Source organism: Saccopteryx leptura, chromosome 12 (assembly GCF_036850995.1).
Source record: "Saccopteryx leptura isolate mSacLep1 chromosome 12, mSacLep1_pri_phased_curated, whole genome shotgun sequence".
In the NCBI taxonomy this organism is placed as follows: Eukaryota; Metazoa; Chordata; class Mammalia; order Chiroptera; family Emballonuridae; genus Saccopteryx; species Saccopteryx leptura.
Genome location: NC_089514.1, coordinates 7857106 through 7873275, shown reverse-complemented (window position 1 = coordinate 7873275; position 16170 = coordinate 7857106). Strand labels below are relative to the sequence as shown.

At 40.8% G+C, this 16170-nt stretch overlaps 1 protein-coding gene across 1 annotated transcript in view; it reads left to right on the top strand.

The window, feature by feature from the left end:
- SEPTIN7 (septin 7) overlaps positions 1-16170 on the top strand; it is a 46654-nt gene that overhangs the window by 8653 nt on the left and 21831 nt on the right. Inside the window, exons 3-5 of the mRNA XM_066354443.1 lie at positions 101-207; positions 12352-12452; positions 14845-14979. Coding sequence (XP_066210540.1) covers positions 101-207; positions 12352-12452; positions 14845-14979 — 343 coding nt within the window. The remainder of the gene's footprint in view (positions 1-100; positions 208-12351; positions 12453-14844; positions 14980-16170) is intronic.

The window sequence follows — 16170 nt, the reverse complement described above, 5'->3', positions numbered from 1 at the left end:
TACTTGGATAAAGCAAGTTTGATTATAGCATTGGTTGAATATTGAAGTTGGTAACATGGCTGAATTTAACAGGTTTTTCTCCCCTCCCTGTTTCTTTTAGGTGAATCTGGACTGGGAAAGTCAACGTTAATCAATTCATTATTTCTCACAGATTTGTATTCTGCAGAGTATCCAGGTCCTTCTCATAGAATAAAAAAGACTGTGCAGGTACGCATTTTAGTATTGTTCATTCATAAGGTGGAGTGGTGTTAACACACAGACCACACACTGTAACTTCCATTGTGCTTCCCTAGAGGTCGGGTTCAGAGTTGGCCTCAGCCAGTGTAAAGCGGTAGACTCACTGATCGTTGAGAAAGAAGTGTAGCCAATTAGAGGAATTATCTTGATTAAAACCTTCTAAATTTGTCTTGAAGACCCTAGTAGAGATTGCGCTGTGATAATTATAGGAGTAAATAATAGTCTTAGAATTACACTGTAATAAGGTAGCTACTTGCCATATGTGGCTATTTAAGTTTGAATGAGCTAAAGTAAATAAAAATTTAGTTTCTCATTTGCTACAACAGTCACATTTCATGTGCTCAGTAGCCATATGTGACCAACAACTACATTTAGGCTGTGGGATATATCTCACTATTGCAGAAAGTTCTGTTGGACAGTCGCATAGAGAAAACATGACTCTAAGAAAAGCCATTAATAGTCAAATAAAGTACTATGTTGAATGGCAGTAGCAACTTGTAAGGCTTCCAAGCTATGTGTGGTTTAATTGAGTACTTTTCAATCTTGCATGTGCATTCAGATCTCTTGGGGAGCGTGGTAAAACTGAGTTTGGTTCTCTAGGTAGGTCTCAGGTGGGCTGGCTGGCTGCGTTTCTAGCAGAATCCCGGATGACGGCGGTGCTGCTGGCCTGTAGGCTGGGCTTCGTGTAGATTCTAGAGCTGCACTGTCCAGGGCAGGAGCTGGTAGCCACGTGTGACTGTTGAGCTGTTAAAATATGGGCAGTCCCAATTGAGATGTTATGCAAGTATAAAGTACATCTCTGTGTTTGAAGACCTAGTATGTAAAAAAGAGTTCAAAGTGTCTAATAATGTTTCTTATATTGATTGCATTTTTCAGTGATAATATTTTGGTTATATTGGGATAAATAAAATACATTAATCTCACGTTACTACTTTTTAAAGTGGCTACTAAAAATTTTTAAATGACCTTTGTGGCTTACATTCCGTTTTTGTTGGGCAGCACTGCTCTAAACTGTTGATTGAAAAAATTGTTGGTGGAGTTTCACAGCGCATGAGCAGGGTGGTGCGGTCCAGTTGTGGCTGGAGCAGGCGCCACTGAGGCGGGGATGCTGGTGCTGGACTCGAAGGGTCGGCAGAGCTGATCCCTGCACAGTTTGGAAGGACAGCCGGGAACATCGGGGCAGCAGCACATGCCAGGCTGCAGGCTCAGTGCAGGTCCCTGAAGTAATTCTGGGGCAAGAGTATTTCACTTCTCCTTTTTAAAGCTTTACTCTACTAGGAATATTTTTGTATCCCTCATAGAGCTTGAGATTTCAAATTAGTGTACCTGCAAAAGTGTCTTCTAAAAACTTGCTATTACATTGCTTATTTATTTTGTGATTAATATTGGATACTTGGACAAGAAGTTAAACTTTTTTTTTTTTTTTTACAGGGACAGGGAGAGAGTCAGAAAGAGGGATAGACAAGGACAGACAGACAGGAAAGGAGAGATGAGAAGCATCAATCATTAGTTTTTCGTTGTGCATTGCGACACTTGAGTTGTTCATTGATTGCTTTCTCATATGTGCCTTGACCGTGGGCCTTCAGCAGACCGAGTAACCCCTTGCTCGAGCCAGTGACCTTGGGTCCAAGCTGGTGAGCTTTTGCTCAAACCAGATGAGCCCGTGCTCAAGCTGGCGACCTCAGGGTCTTGAACCTGGGTCCTCGGCATCCCAGTCCAACGCTCTATCCACTGCGCCACCGCCTGGTCAGGCAAGATGTTAAACTTTTAACTTTTTTAATGTAGGTATTTAAATTCAAGACTAGTAAGTGAATCATGTAGAAATGTTAAAGGAACCCCAGTGTAGATTCCGAAGTTTGGGGATGTTTAGTGTAAACTATCTGTTAGCTGTTACTGTTCATGTACCTACCAGTAGTGCTCTCGGTGGCCAGTGCTAGTGAGGAAGTCTGAATGCTCCATCCAGCACCTAACCGAGTGCCAGGCCTGCATTAATAATCAAACAGCACAAAGTGAGCCATACCACCTTCCAGGTACTGCTCCAGCTACCTCAGATGCATTACTTATTTAATTTTTTATGAGGTAAATGGTATTGTCTAAGAATTTTATGAGATGAATTGCTAATGTTGCTCCCATCTTACAGCTGTGAACGTGGAGGCACAGAGATGGTGATAAACTGAGGTCATGGACAGTGACAGAGCGAGGCTGCGGATCTCAGCAGTCTGGCCTAGCCTGTGTTCTGTCGACCTGAACTCGCTCTCTGTTGTAGTAATCCATGCTAGTTTAGTAGATGAATCTATTCTTAATAAGTGGGTTTAGCTTCTCTTTTCTACATCTCCCCCTTTTTAATAACGTTTGGTCCAACAAATTGTTTTCTTTTGACTTATTTCACCTTTTCCTTTAAAAATCTGACAAAGGGGTAAATTCTCCCAATTAGGCAATTGAAAATAAACACAGAATGGTGTATGTTTTAAAATTTTTTGTAATAATACACACATGGTATTCGCTGTTGCTTCTTAGGTTTGAAATCATAAGATGGACTTGGGAGGATATTGGCTTTCATTTAAGTACTAGGTTTGAAGTTTTAGATGGATGATGAAAGCCACTTAACTCATGGAAGTTTTGTACCTTACCATGTTTTATTTTACTTTGTTTAATAAACACAAAAGAATAATATTTCTAGCTCTCTTGATTTTCCCTGTGCAGTGATTTTTACTAGTGTCTGAACACATGAGAGTGTCGTCACATGCCATCTCAGGAATGCCACACCCAGAAATTTAGTTTGACATACTCTGCAATGAAGTATTTGCCCAATGAAAGATTGTAATGTAGTTGTAGCTATGCTTACTCTGTAACAGTCCATGCAGTACAAAAAAGTATAGTATATTAAGTAGGATTTATATGTCCAATTGTCATCAGTGATTTTCCACATTGTGAAACTGAATATTTTTTCTTCTTATTATATCATCTCAATTTTAAACAGTGAGCATGCTTTTATATTTAAAAAACAAAAAGCCTTTTAAAAAGAAAACAAGACCCTGGCTGGTTGGCTCAGTGGTAGAGCGTCGGCCTGGCGTGTAGAAGCCCTGGGTTCGATTCCCGGCCAGGACACACAGGAGAAGCACCCATCTGCTTCTCCACCTCTCCCCCTCTCCTTCCTCTCTCTCTCTCTTCCCCTCCTGAAGCCAGGGCTCCATTGGAGCAAAGTTGGCCCGGGCACTGGGGATGGCTCTATGGCCTCTGCCTCAGGCGCTAGAATGGCTCTGGTTGCAATAGAGCAACGAACGCCCCAGATGGGCAGAGCATCGCTCCCTGGTGGGCGTGCCGGGTGGATCCGGTCGGGCGCATGCGGGAGTCTGTCTGACTGCCTCCCCGTTTCCAACTTCAGGAAAAAAAAAAAAAGAAAAAGAAAACAATACCAAAAGAGAAAAAATAGTTATGCCGTAAAATTCATATTAAGAATTGGTTCTAGGTTAGTTCAACGAAGCATGTCCTCTTCTGGTAGTTCTTATGCCCAAAATAAATTTGCCAAACAAATCAATCAATGTATAAAAATATCTATAGATATCTATAGGCCATATGGTCCAGTTCACCCTAAACCAGCTGCTTTCCCTGCAGATGTTTCCATTTCACTGTCAGCTCTACCTTTCCAGTGGCTCAGGCCAAAAAACTTGGAACCATCCTCAACTCCTTTCTTGTAACTCCAGACGCAGTTTATCAACAAATCCCGTCACCTCTGCTTTCACAGCGAACCCAGAATCCTGCCGCCGTCCCCACTTTCCTAGTGTCACTCGTGTCCATGGTTCTGTGGTCTCTCTTCCGGGGTTATTGCAGTAGCCCCTCAGCTCACCGCCGTGGCTCCTACCCCAGTCTCTCTAACTCAGCAGTGCGTTTACAGCATGGATCAGAACGTGCTGCCGTCTGCTCAGAACTCTTCAGAGGCTTCCTGGCTCACTGTAAGCAAGGCCAGGCCCCCTCAGCAGCCTGTTTCCTACGCTTACTTGCTTTGGCCAGATAACTGCCTTGTTTTTTGAGAGGGCTAATTCTATTTCCTCCTCAGAGCCCTTCTTCTTCCTCATGGTTTCCCCTCTAGTTTTCTTCAGTTCTCTGAAGTTGCTTTCTTTGTCAGGCCTTTTCTGACCAACCTGTGAGGGTCGGGCCTGGATTTCTTTTCCTTGCCATCAGCTCCGTTCCTAGAACTGCATCTGTCATGTTATCATCCAGTATTCACTGAATGATTGGACAAACAATTTAAGAAATTTATAAGAATAAGTGTTTAATGGAGGTATTTTAAAATGTGAAAATATGTAAAGTTTTGTATTTTGTTTCTTGGTTGGTGAAGTACTGTTATTCACTGTTGTAGATTAAATGGAATAGGTTGTTTTTAAAGATTTTATTTATTGATTTGAGAGGGGGTGGGGAGCAGGAAGCATCAGCTTGTACTGGTTGCTTTTCATATGTGCAAGCCCGTGACTGAGCAAGTCCGGGGCTTCTAACCAATGACCTCAGCATTCCCGGTCGCTGGTTCATCCACTGCGCCACCACGGGTCAGGCTGGAATAAATGGAGGGTCTTTATTAAAGTTTTATTATTTTCATTTTGTTTTGAGCAACATTTTTGCAAAGTTAATTTTTAATTGTGTGTGCCTTGTATACTGAAGTACCTGTACACAAATTTAAGCATACAGCTTGATGAATTTTTGGTGTATTTTGGTATCCACGTAACCGCCACCCAGGTTAAGATACACATTTGTAGCACCTCAGAAGGCTTCCTTGGGCCTGCTCTCACTCAGTGTTACACCCACCCCTAAATACCACCCTTTGACTGCTCTCTTTATAGATGTTCATTTAAATATACTCTTTGATCTAGTTTCTTTCACTGAGGGTTATGTCTGTGTATTTATTTGTGTTGTGTAGCAGAGGTTTTTTCATTGCTGTATAATATTCCATTGTAGGAATATATCGCAGCATATTCTTTCTACTGTAGGTGAGCATTTGTATTTTCAGGTTTGACTAATATGAATATTCTTGTACATATCTTTCGATGGACATAGCACTCATTTCTCTTGTGAACATTGTGTGTGTGTGAGTGTGTGCATCTGCATAAAGATACAAAGGTATTTCATAGTTTCATTTTTTAAAATAATATCTTGCAAAATTGAACATGTCTTTTATACTCATTAAGTGTTCAGGTATCACTAAAGTGCTTTGACCATCTTAATATTTCCAGCCTTTCCCTCCTTGATCTGGAGGAGTTCCTTATCTAGATAAGATTACATTTCAGAAGTTGCAGATAATTTCTTCCAGGCTAGTATCTGTTAAAGAAATTGGGAGAGCCTGACCAGGCGGTGGCACAGTGGATAGAGTGTCAGACTGGGATGCGGAAGACCCAGGTTCGAGACCCCGAGGTTGCCAGTTTGAGCGTGGGCTCATCTGGCTTGAGCAAAAAGCTCACCAGCTTGGATCCAAGGTCGCTGGCTCGAGCAAGGGGTTATTCGGTCTGCTGAAGGCCCACTGTCAAGGCACATATGAGAAAGCAATCAATGAACAACTAAGGTGTCGCAATGCGCAACAAAAAACTAATGATTGATGCTTCTCATCTCTCCGTTCCTGTCTGTCTGTCCCTCACTCTGACTCTCTCTCTGTCTCTGTAAAAAAATAAAAAATAAATATTTAAAGAAATTGGGAGAGGTTCTCAATTTAATTTGTTAGAATTCTTTTTGCATTGACCTTTCTCCAAGATAATCCAATCTAAACTCACTTGATTTTCCTTGGAGGTAACACTTCAAAAGTGTTCTCTTTTATTGTGAATATCTTCCTGACTCTTTATTTTGAAAAACAAATTGCTGTGCTGTTTGGTTACCACCCACCATGAAACTGGGACCCCACTACTGGGTGGGAGTGACCAGGTTGACCAGCACTGCAAAAGTGGGCAGTTTTTATAAAAAGGTTCACCATCACAGCCTTAGGCTATAAGGACCCTGCCTGCTTACAGCCTGTCTCCCACACGCCCAAAGCTAGCAAACATATACATCATATTTACAAACTTAACTTGACCAACAACTAGTCTGGACTGGTGGTTGAAAAACATTTTGAAGTCATTCCAAATTTTTAGAGACTAGAATGTAATTTTCTTTTTCAGTTGACTGGCTCTTCACCAAAGACCAGTAATGGAGATGATCAGCTCTTGGAAGCTCATAAGTGCTCTCAGTAGAGAGTGGCCGGAAGTATTTTATCTCAGCCTAGACATATTAGACCAGGAGAAACATACAGTCCTGAATTTCAAAAGGCAAATGTCTGCCGTTTCCCTGACCTGAAGGTTTTCTGAAATGCTTCCAACTGTTGAAAATAAAAATAGGAAGAGGAAAGAAAAATTCTGTGATGTGGCCACATAGGGAGTGAAATTTTAATGAAGACCACAATTTCCTAATCTCCTCCCTGAGCACTGTTTATTTACAAGAGACGTATCTTAGAAAGAAATTCCTTCACATTCACAGTCGTGGAAGGAAAGAGTTCTCTACACCGAACAGAGATGATTCTGAGCTTCCTGTTGCACCTTATATTGTCTGATATGAGTGACGTTTTCAGTACTAGATAGAAGTCTCTGAGATTGATTCTGACTTCTTATCTTGGGCCTTTTGCCTGGGAGCTGTGCAGTTCTGAACTCGGGTCCTGGCGCTTCTGTACCCTTGGTTTTCAGACCTGAGTGTGCATCACAGCCACCTGGGAGGCTTGCTCAGGCAGATTGCTGAGTCTCCACCCACCCCAGAGCTTGCTGTTTTTTAGGTTTGAGGTCGCCCAAATAATTTGCATTGCTAATAAGTTGCCAGACTTTGCAGGTGCAGGGCTGGGCCCTGCACTCTTAGAACCACTGCTCTGTTAGTGTGTATTTCTGCCTGCTGCAGTCTAGTTTCATCCTGTCTCTACAGGGAAATGGAAGAGAGTAAACTGGTTTTCCTTAGTTCTTTTAGAATACACTTATTTCAGGCTCAATTAAGTAGGCGTCATTTTACTTCTGTTTTCATTTATTTATATATGTGTATTTCTCCAACAGACTGATTAAAATGAATTGACAGAAACATTGAACGCTTGTACTCCGCTTCATGGTCCAGTCTCAAATATAGATCTTCAGATTAACAACATTTTTAAGAAAAATATGTATAATAGCAAATTTTGTTATATTTAAAATATTTTACATCTTCATGATGGTGAAAGGTTGCCATCTATCTGCTAGGGAAAGACTGTTCTTTATTCTGAGACTTAAATTCATTTTAATTTCTTTTGTGAAATGACCATGTGAGGGTTTTTTTTTTTTTAGTTCTTGGTTGCAAACCTTATGTTGGTCCCTTTTAAAACTTATTTCTTGGTCTGTGAAGTCCTGTAAATCACTGTTGTAGGTGAAATAAATGGGCATAAAAAGTTTGGAGATGAGAAAAGGTTAAAATAATGAATTCTGTCCCGAAGATAACATGATACTCTCTCTCTCTCTCTCTCTCTCTTTCTTTCTCTCTCTCTCTTTCTTTCTTTCTTTCTCTCTCTCTCTCTCTCTCTCTCGGAAATGTTTTTATCGACTTCAATTAGAAAACTCTCCTGTTGATGTTGCTCTGATTTTGATATTTTTTTGAACCAGTCACAGAACAGACATTTGAATGCTTGTCTGAGACCAGGTTTTGAGGCTACAGTGATGATAGTCACAATCAAAATTCTCAAGGCTCTCACAGTCAAGTGAGGGGCGTAACACACAGTTATGGTTAGTGCTGGGTGCTGTCGAGGTGACCTTGGCAGGGTAGGTTTTAGGGAAGCGGTAAGACTGGAGAGCTAGATGGCAGTAGGAGAAAGGGCGTGGGCAGGGCGGCACTGCCCACGGGGAGCTGTGAAGGAGAAGAGGAGTATCTAGAGGTTGAGTGTAGGGATCTGAGTGAGTCATTTGGTATTTATTTCTAAAAAAGATCTGAAGATGTTTGTATCTTATGGAGAATCAGTCCCTAAGGGATGAGAAGTTGAAGATACAGGGGAAATAGTCCAAACAGCTGTCAAGAAATTAGACTTAGGAAAAAGGGATCTGTTCCACTGAATAGGAGGGAATATTCAGTGTTGTTTCAGACAAACGGGGAGTGCTCTTGTTCAGAAAGCTGTAAGGTACTTTTCTGAGCACGGTGGCAGAGATAGTCGGGTAGAGAGAGCAGGGGAGAGCCATACTGGGAAGTGGGAGAGCCGTGAGACAAAGGAGAACATAAGAGGGCATCAGACAGCAGGGAAATTCTTTTTGAGGTTGCAGTTTATGAATATTGTGAAACAAAGTTATCTGAGCTGGAAAGAAATACAACATTTGCTAATAGCAAATGAAAGAGACAAGGGACTTAACATCTCAGAAGGAGGAGATGGGAATGGTGTAGTGGTTGAGAGAGTAGAAGGCAGAATTAGTATCTTTATATCAACTTCTCAAGAAACGTTCTGGCTGTTGATGAGAAGAAAGTAATCTTAAGGCACAACTATTGGTCTTTTAGCTTCTTATGGAACATAATGAAGTATTGAAGGTGGTATTTGTCTTTTGAGCCATTAAATAACTAAAATATTGTGTTTGAGCTAAGTAAAATATCTCAGGCTCAGGATGTTGAAGTTTCTGCAGAGCTTTGTCTGAAATGCCGAGCAAGTGTAGATAGAGATAAGCTCTTGACAGGAGATTCTTTTTTTTTTTTTTTTTTTTCTTTCATTTTTCCGAAGCTGGAAATGGGGAGACAGTCAGACAGACTCCCGCATGCGCCCGACCGGGATCCACCCGGCACGCCCACCAGGGGGCGATGCTCTGCCCATCTGGGGCATCGCTCTGTTGCATCCAGAGCCATCCTAGCACCTGAAGTAGAGGCCACAGAGCCATCCTCAGCGCCCAGGCCAACTTTGCTCCAATGGAGCCTCGGCTGCGGGAGGGGAAGAGAGAAACAGAGAGGAAGGAGAGGGGGAGGGGTGGTGCCCTGGCCGGGAATCGAACCCGGGACTCCTGCACGCCAGGCCGATGCTCTACCACTGAGCCAACTGGCCAGGGCCTGACAGAAGATTCTAATCCTTTCCTCAAAACTTAATATCATTAATGAAGGTTCACTTGTTATTTACCATAACAAATGGCTCTTAAACATTAGGTTAGGACAGTTTAGTGTATTTTACAGCCTTTTGAAAATAATAGAAATGAAGTGGTATAGACATGGAAGGTCTGATTTTTCCATCAGATTGAAAACCAAAACAATATCAGAAAACAGTGCCTTGGCTTTCTGGAATCTTGGAGTCCAAAAGAGGCCTCAATAAATTAATTATACATAAACAATATAAGGGCTTTAGTTTTATTGTTCAGAGAGGAACGGAGTTGAAAATGCCCTTGATTCATTCCTTCAGTATTAAATGATGTGTTTAATCTTGGAGAGCTCTAAGCGAGGCCATAAAACATGCCTGTGTGACCTGCCCTAGTCAAGTGCATGGGAAAGTGGCCATTTGGAATAGATTTGTTAAGAAAAGTTTGAAATTCCTGGACTTGAACTGATTTGTTTTCCATGGATCCCATGAGGACACTTGCAGAATCAGATGATAAGATTCAGTTGGATCCTGTGAAGGGGACTCGTTTACAGCTATGTTTTCTGGATTCCTTCCATATGTTGCTGTCTTTGTGTTGACCATGTATGGATACACAGAATTTCATAGGCCAGACGGGAAAAGCTTTCAAAACAGACTCTTTAAAGTATGTAAAATACAGACCTTCATTTTTCTTATCATGTCAATAAACAACTTGTTTTGCTGATTTTTAAAAATTAAAAACAAGGAAACAAAGATCTTAAAATTTAAGCTCTTAGGATGTTTGATTAGTATATAATTTATTACAGAAGATAGAAAGGGACTTTATTAGTAACTAGAGAATCAGAAATGGTTTGAAGTAAAATTGGGAGATGATTCGTATAGAACAATTATATTTTTGCATCAGTTTCTAATATACAGTATTATGTCATTTAAAAGAAGTATTAGGTAAAGGGGTAGTGTGATTACTTTGGATATTTCTGCTTCAATGGCAGTACCCCTAGATGAATGCTCTGTTATTATGAAGGAGATGGGGAGTGAAGTCAAGGTATATTGAGATACTAGATTTGACTAGATTATTCTGTCTTAAGAAAAATTGAGATATAATTTGCATAACCAGGTTACCCTTTGACTTGACCATCAGGTGTATGAAATGTGAACTTCCTAAGCCCTGTGAGGTTAATATCACTTAGTGTTTTTAGTTTGATCATCTAACTGCTGAGTCTGCTTCTAGTCTCAGTTATTTTGCCTCCCTTATGTAATCAGAGTAACCTGGTATGAGATAAGCTGTACTGTCCCGGCTGTGGGGCATGAATCAGTGGTCCTCCGGGTGATGTCATCCATTGTTGATACTGAAGATAAGCAAAAAATATAAATACTAGAATCTTTATATGTTGATGCTTACTTTTTAATCTACATAAAAATTAATAACTTAATATTTAATGTTCAGATTGCCAATTATATATATATATTTGGTAAATAAATAAGTATACTTATATTTGGGATGTCCAGATTTTTCACTGAGAGTTTATATCAGAATCAGAGATTCTGATTGGTTTAAAAGATAAGACCTTTGACTCTTGTCTAAAAATTAGAAGCTCCTCCATAGACTTGCATGTCCAAGTATCAGGAAGTGTTTTTAGTTTTAACAAGTTCCTTTTGTGAAAATACTCTTTTAACAAAATAAGTTTTGATTGCTATATACCTGCATGTTCCAATTCAGTAGTCACTAAGCCAAATGTGGTTGTTGACATTTAAATTAATATGAAATAAAATTAAACGTTTTGTTTCTCAGTTACTGTGGCCACATTTCAAGGGTTAAGTCGCCAGTGGGCACAGGCGCTGAATTGGACGTGCAGGGATAGCTGTGCCGTGGGCGGAAAGCTGTCTGGGCTGGCTGCCACGGCGCGTGCGCAGCGCTCTGTTTCATCCCCCAGTCTCCGTGCAGCCGCGAGCGTCTGTAAGAAACGCCAGAGGAAAGGGAAAGACGCCGTTTCTGTCATCTGTACAGATGCACCAAAGTCTCTTACCCAGAAATTAGTCATTTTTCCCCCAAACTCTATTAATCAACATAAATAGTTGAAGTTGCTTTTCACATCTCTGTGATTACATTTTCCCCTAAGTCTGATAGTACTTAATCTGTACCATATTATGGCACTTAACATTCAAAGTTTTAATATAGTTCTTGGCCTCTTAAATTAGCGTTTATGCGTATCTGGAGTCTTTAGTTTTAGTAAGAACTTGATATAAATGTACAGTGAATAGGGGAATTCTTCTTTTCTGTTTAAATCGGTGTTCACTTCATGTAGCAGCAGCATATGCCCAAGGTGAATGATTTATACACTGTGATACAGAGCTTGGGGTGACAGAAATTCTGATATTGTGGGAGGAACTGTTGTTATTTAAATCCAATACCCTTTCTCAAATAGAATGTCTTTACAAATTCCACAGAGAACTGAAGATTTTATTCGGAGTTAGCAGAGTTTTTACCCTACCAGAATACATTTTTTTTCAATACCTGGACCTTTGTTGATTGCTTTGGCCTAAATGTGTAATGTCACATTTGAGAAGAGAACTGGATCTTGGCCATAATGTAAACACGAGTGTAAATAATTACAGACATGCTGAGAAAGATTTGGGAATGGGAATAAGTTCACTTGAGTAATTGGTTTGGACCCAAGTAGATGGAGATCGTCCAGGAAAACATTTACTGTAAGTGGTAGATTAGATGTACTTGTCTGCTTAATCACATTACTGAATCATGGGAGCACACTCTTTATTTGTATCATTAAATGTGTGTTTGTATTACTATTTATCAGTTCCTTCTTCATACCAACTGAGAGTCATAAACTCACTATTTATATTGTGCTTTTCTTTCAAGTAACCAGGACTTCAGTGTTCACAGTAATTGATTCTAAAGAAAATGTGGGGGTGGCTAGATTTAGTTTGCAAAAAGGTTCTCCATTGGTTTTGATTACTGCTCCTTTGTTTGCTGCTTACCTTATAGAAACCACAGGTGTAATGTATGGTATTAATATCTGCACCCATTACTCTCACAGGTGGAACAGTCCAAAGTTTTAATAAAGGAAGGTGGGGTTCAGCTGCTGCTCACAATAGTAGATACCCCAGGATTTGGAGATGCTGTGGATAATAGTAATTGGTAAGGAGGGTTTGATACCATTGATTTCCGTCGTATTTGGGATACAGGGTGGTTAGACTCTTCCTGCTTAACATTTTACAATTGCCTATCTTAGCAAAGGCCACTACGCTGTGAGGGCTAAGCCTGCTTTGTACTACACCAGCTTGGCCACTTACTTAGTACCAAGGTTGCTTTACATCAGGGGTCCCCAAACTTTTTACACAGGGGGCCAGTTCACTGTCCCTCAGACCGTTGGAGGGCCGGACTATAAAAAAAACTATGAACAAATCCCTATGCACACTGCACATATCTTATTTTAAAGTAGAAAAACAAAACGGGAACAAATACAAAATTTAAAATAAAGAACAAGTAAATTTAAATCAACAAACTGACCAGTATTTCAATGGGAACTACGGGCCTGCTTTTGGTTAATGAAATGGTCAATGTGCTCCTCTCACTGACCACCAATGAAAGAGGTGCCCCTTCCGGAAGTGCAGTGGGAGCCGGATAAATGGCCTCGGGGCCGCATGTGGCCCACGGGCCATAGTTTGGGGACCCCTGCTTTACATCATTGAACTGATTCTTTTCTTTGTAAAATGGAGATAATACCTATCTTAGAATTATTTTGGAGACAAATTCTAAAACAACATGATACAAGAATTCTCATTATGAAAAATTTAAATTTTTTCATTCTTTACTATAATTTTATCTGTTTTTATACTTTTTTTTTTTTTTTGTATTTTTCTGAAGCTGGAAATGGGAAAGACGTCAGACAGACTCCCGCATGCGCTCAACCGGGATCCACCCGGCACACCCGCCAGGGGTGACGCTCTGCCCACCAGGGGGCGATGCTCTGCCCCTCCAGGGCATCGCTCTGCCGCGACCAGAGCCACTCTAGCGCCTGGGGCAGAGGCCAAGGAGCCATCCCCAGCGCCCGGGCCATCTTTGCTCCAATGGAGCCTCGCTGCGGGAGGGGAAGAGAGAGACAGAGAGGAAGGAGGGGGGGGTGGAGAAGCAAATGGGCGCTTCCCCTGTGTGCCCTTGCCGGGAATCGAACCTGGTTCCCCCGCATACCAGGCCGACGCTCTACCACTGAGCCAACCGGCCAGGGCCTATACATTATTTTTTTTATCACATTCTCGTTTAAACCTTACTTGAGACCTTCAGCTTTCTATGTGACATAAATGAAGAAAATATCCATGACATTTTAGCTGGAAATAATATCTTAACATCTTATAAATAAAATTTTAATTATTTTTTGAGTTTCACATTTTTTTTTTTTTACAGAGACAGAGAGTCAGAGAGAGGGATAGATAGGGACAGACAGACAGGAACAGAGACAGATGAGAAGCATCAATCATTAGTTTTTTGTTACGACACCTTAGTTGTTCATTGATTGCTTTCTCATATGTGCCTTGACTGTGGGGCTATAGCAGACTGAGTGACCACTTGCTTGAACCAGCGACCTTGGGTCCAAGCTGGTGAGCTTTTGCTCAAACCAGGTGAGCCCTCGCTCAAGCTGGCAATCTCAGGGTCTCGAACCTGGGTCCTTCGCATCCCAGTCCGACACTTTATCCACTGCACCACCGCCTGGTCAGGCCACTTTTTTTTTTTGAAGTAAATTTCTGTCAACTTCTATTCTACCCAAATACATTCATCATGAGGTTTCTGTATTTAATCTTTTTATTTAAAATGTAAAACTCTGGTCCTGGCTAGTTTGCTTAGTGGTAGAGCATCAACCTAGAATGTGGAAATCCCAAGTTTGATTCCCGGTCAGGTTACACAGGAGAAGCAGTCTACTTCTCCACCCTTTCCCCTTCTCTCTCTCTTTCTCTCTCTATCTTTCTTTATCTCTCTTTCTCTCCTCCCCCCCTCCTGCAGCCATGGCTTGATTGATTTGAGTACGTTAGCCCTGGGTGCTGAGGACGGCTCTGTTGAGCCTCTGCCTCAGGTACTAAAAATAGCTTGGTTGCAAGCCTGGCCCCAGACGGGTGGGCAGAGCATCAGCCCCAGATGGGGGTCACTGGGTGGATCCCAGTCGGGGCGCATGCAGTAGTTTGTCTATCTCCCCTCTTCTCTTAAAAAAAGAAGAAAAAGTAAAGCTTGGATATAATTTTTCTTACTATAACTTGTCTTGTCTTAGCATTGGTATATTTTTTGGTGCAAATGATAGGATAATAATTTAGTTATGTTTTGACTCTATATAATTTTCATTTAGAAGTTTAGAAATAATAAATTTATTCAACATAATTTATGCCTGTTTTTAAATGTTTATATAGAATAATTTGAGATATCTTCTACTAGATTGGTTTTGCCTATTTAAAAATATTGACTGTAGCCCTTTAACAGTCATCAGTTGTATATTTATATATAGAATTGCAACTTAATTGTTTTATTTATCTGTATTCTGTAGCTGGCAGCCTGTTATTGACTACATTGATAGTAAATTTGAGGACTACCTGAATGCGGAGTCTCGAGTGAACAGACGGCAGATGCCCGACAACAGAGTGCAGTGTTGTTTATACTTCATTGCGCCTTCAGGACACGGGTCAGTACCTAATGCTTCTCATCACCATTTTTTGTTGTTTATTACTCAACTTTGGGTTTATATTTTAGTCATCCTTCTGTGGTATACATTTACTTCTAGCAGCTGTAAAGTCCCAGATTCCATATGAAAATGGCTTATAAAAAATGTAAGTCCTAGGAAAGCTGACAATAGTTTTACTGTCTAGTTTCTTGTGTATAGGCTTTTTTACCTGCTTCATGGAAAGGAACAGTTTCAACCATGGTTATATATCTCAGTGTGGCTATTTTAACTTTTTATTTTTTAAAGATTTTGTTTATTGATTTTACAGGTTGGGGGGGGGGGTAGAAACGAGAAGTAGTTGCTTCAGTCTAGCTGTTCATTGGCTGCCTGTTGTACATGCCTTGACTGAGCAAGCCCAGGGTTTTGAACCAGCAACCTCAGCATTCAGGTTGACACTATCCACTGTGCCACCACAGGCCAGGCTAATTTAACTTTCTTTTTGACTACTCTGCCACTAACTGAACTGCCCAATGAGGAGAAATAGCCATAACCATTAGCTTAGATTTGTTCTGAGAAACCCTAAAGATGTTATTTACAGTAGATATGATTAGAGAAAGTTACAGAAAAAGGTACCAAAGTCCTCAGGTACCATTTTTTTTTCACTAAATGGATTTAGCCGCGGTTTCACCTTATCCAGCACAGTCTTACTGAAGTATTATGAAGTATTATGTCATCAGTGCTAACCTTCTATGTCCAGGAGTTAAGAACTAAGTATCTAGACATTCATCTGGTGTGATTGCTCTGTTTGTTAGTAGGGCCAGCCTGTACTCCCTCTTGTTTATACTGCCTCTGTCTTTTTGAGTAGATATATGTGTCTTTGGCAACTGCAGATGTTTGTAATTACTCTTTAATCTTGTTTCTTTGGGTAAATGACTTGGTGTAACTTAGTCACTTGATGATTGTACCCCTACCACCTCTCCACCTAAAGGAACTGGACTGTTATATAGTATCAGACTAGATAATCCAACACCCAGGTTACAGGAGTGGAGACCCGTTCCTCATTCGAGCGCCTTTCCTCCTGTTTCCTGCTTCTTTGCCCACCTTGGCCCATTGTCACTGTCCTGGTGCTGGGCATTATCACTGCATAAAGCTTAATTATGCTGTTGACTATTTTTTGCACTGTCAAATCATAGTGTTGCAAATGTTCCTTTA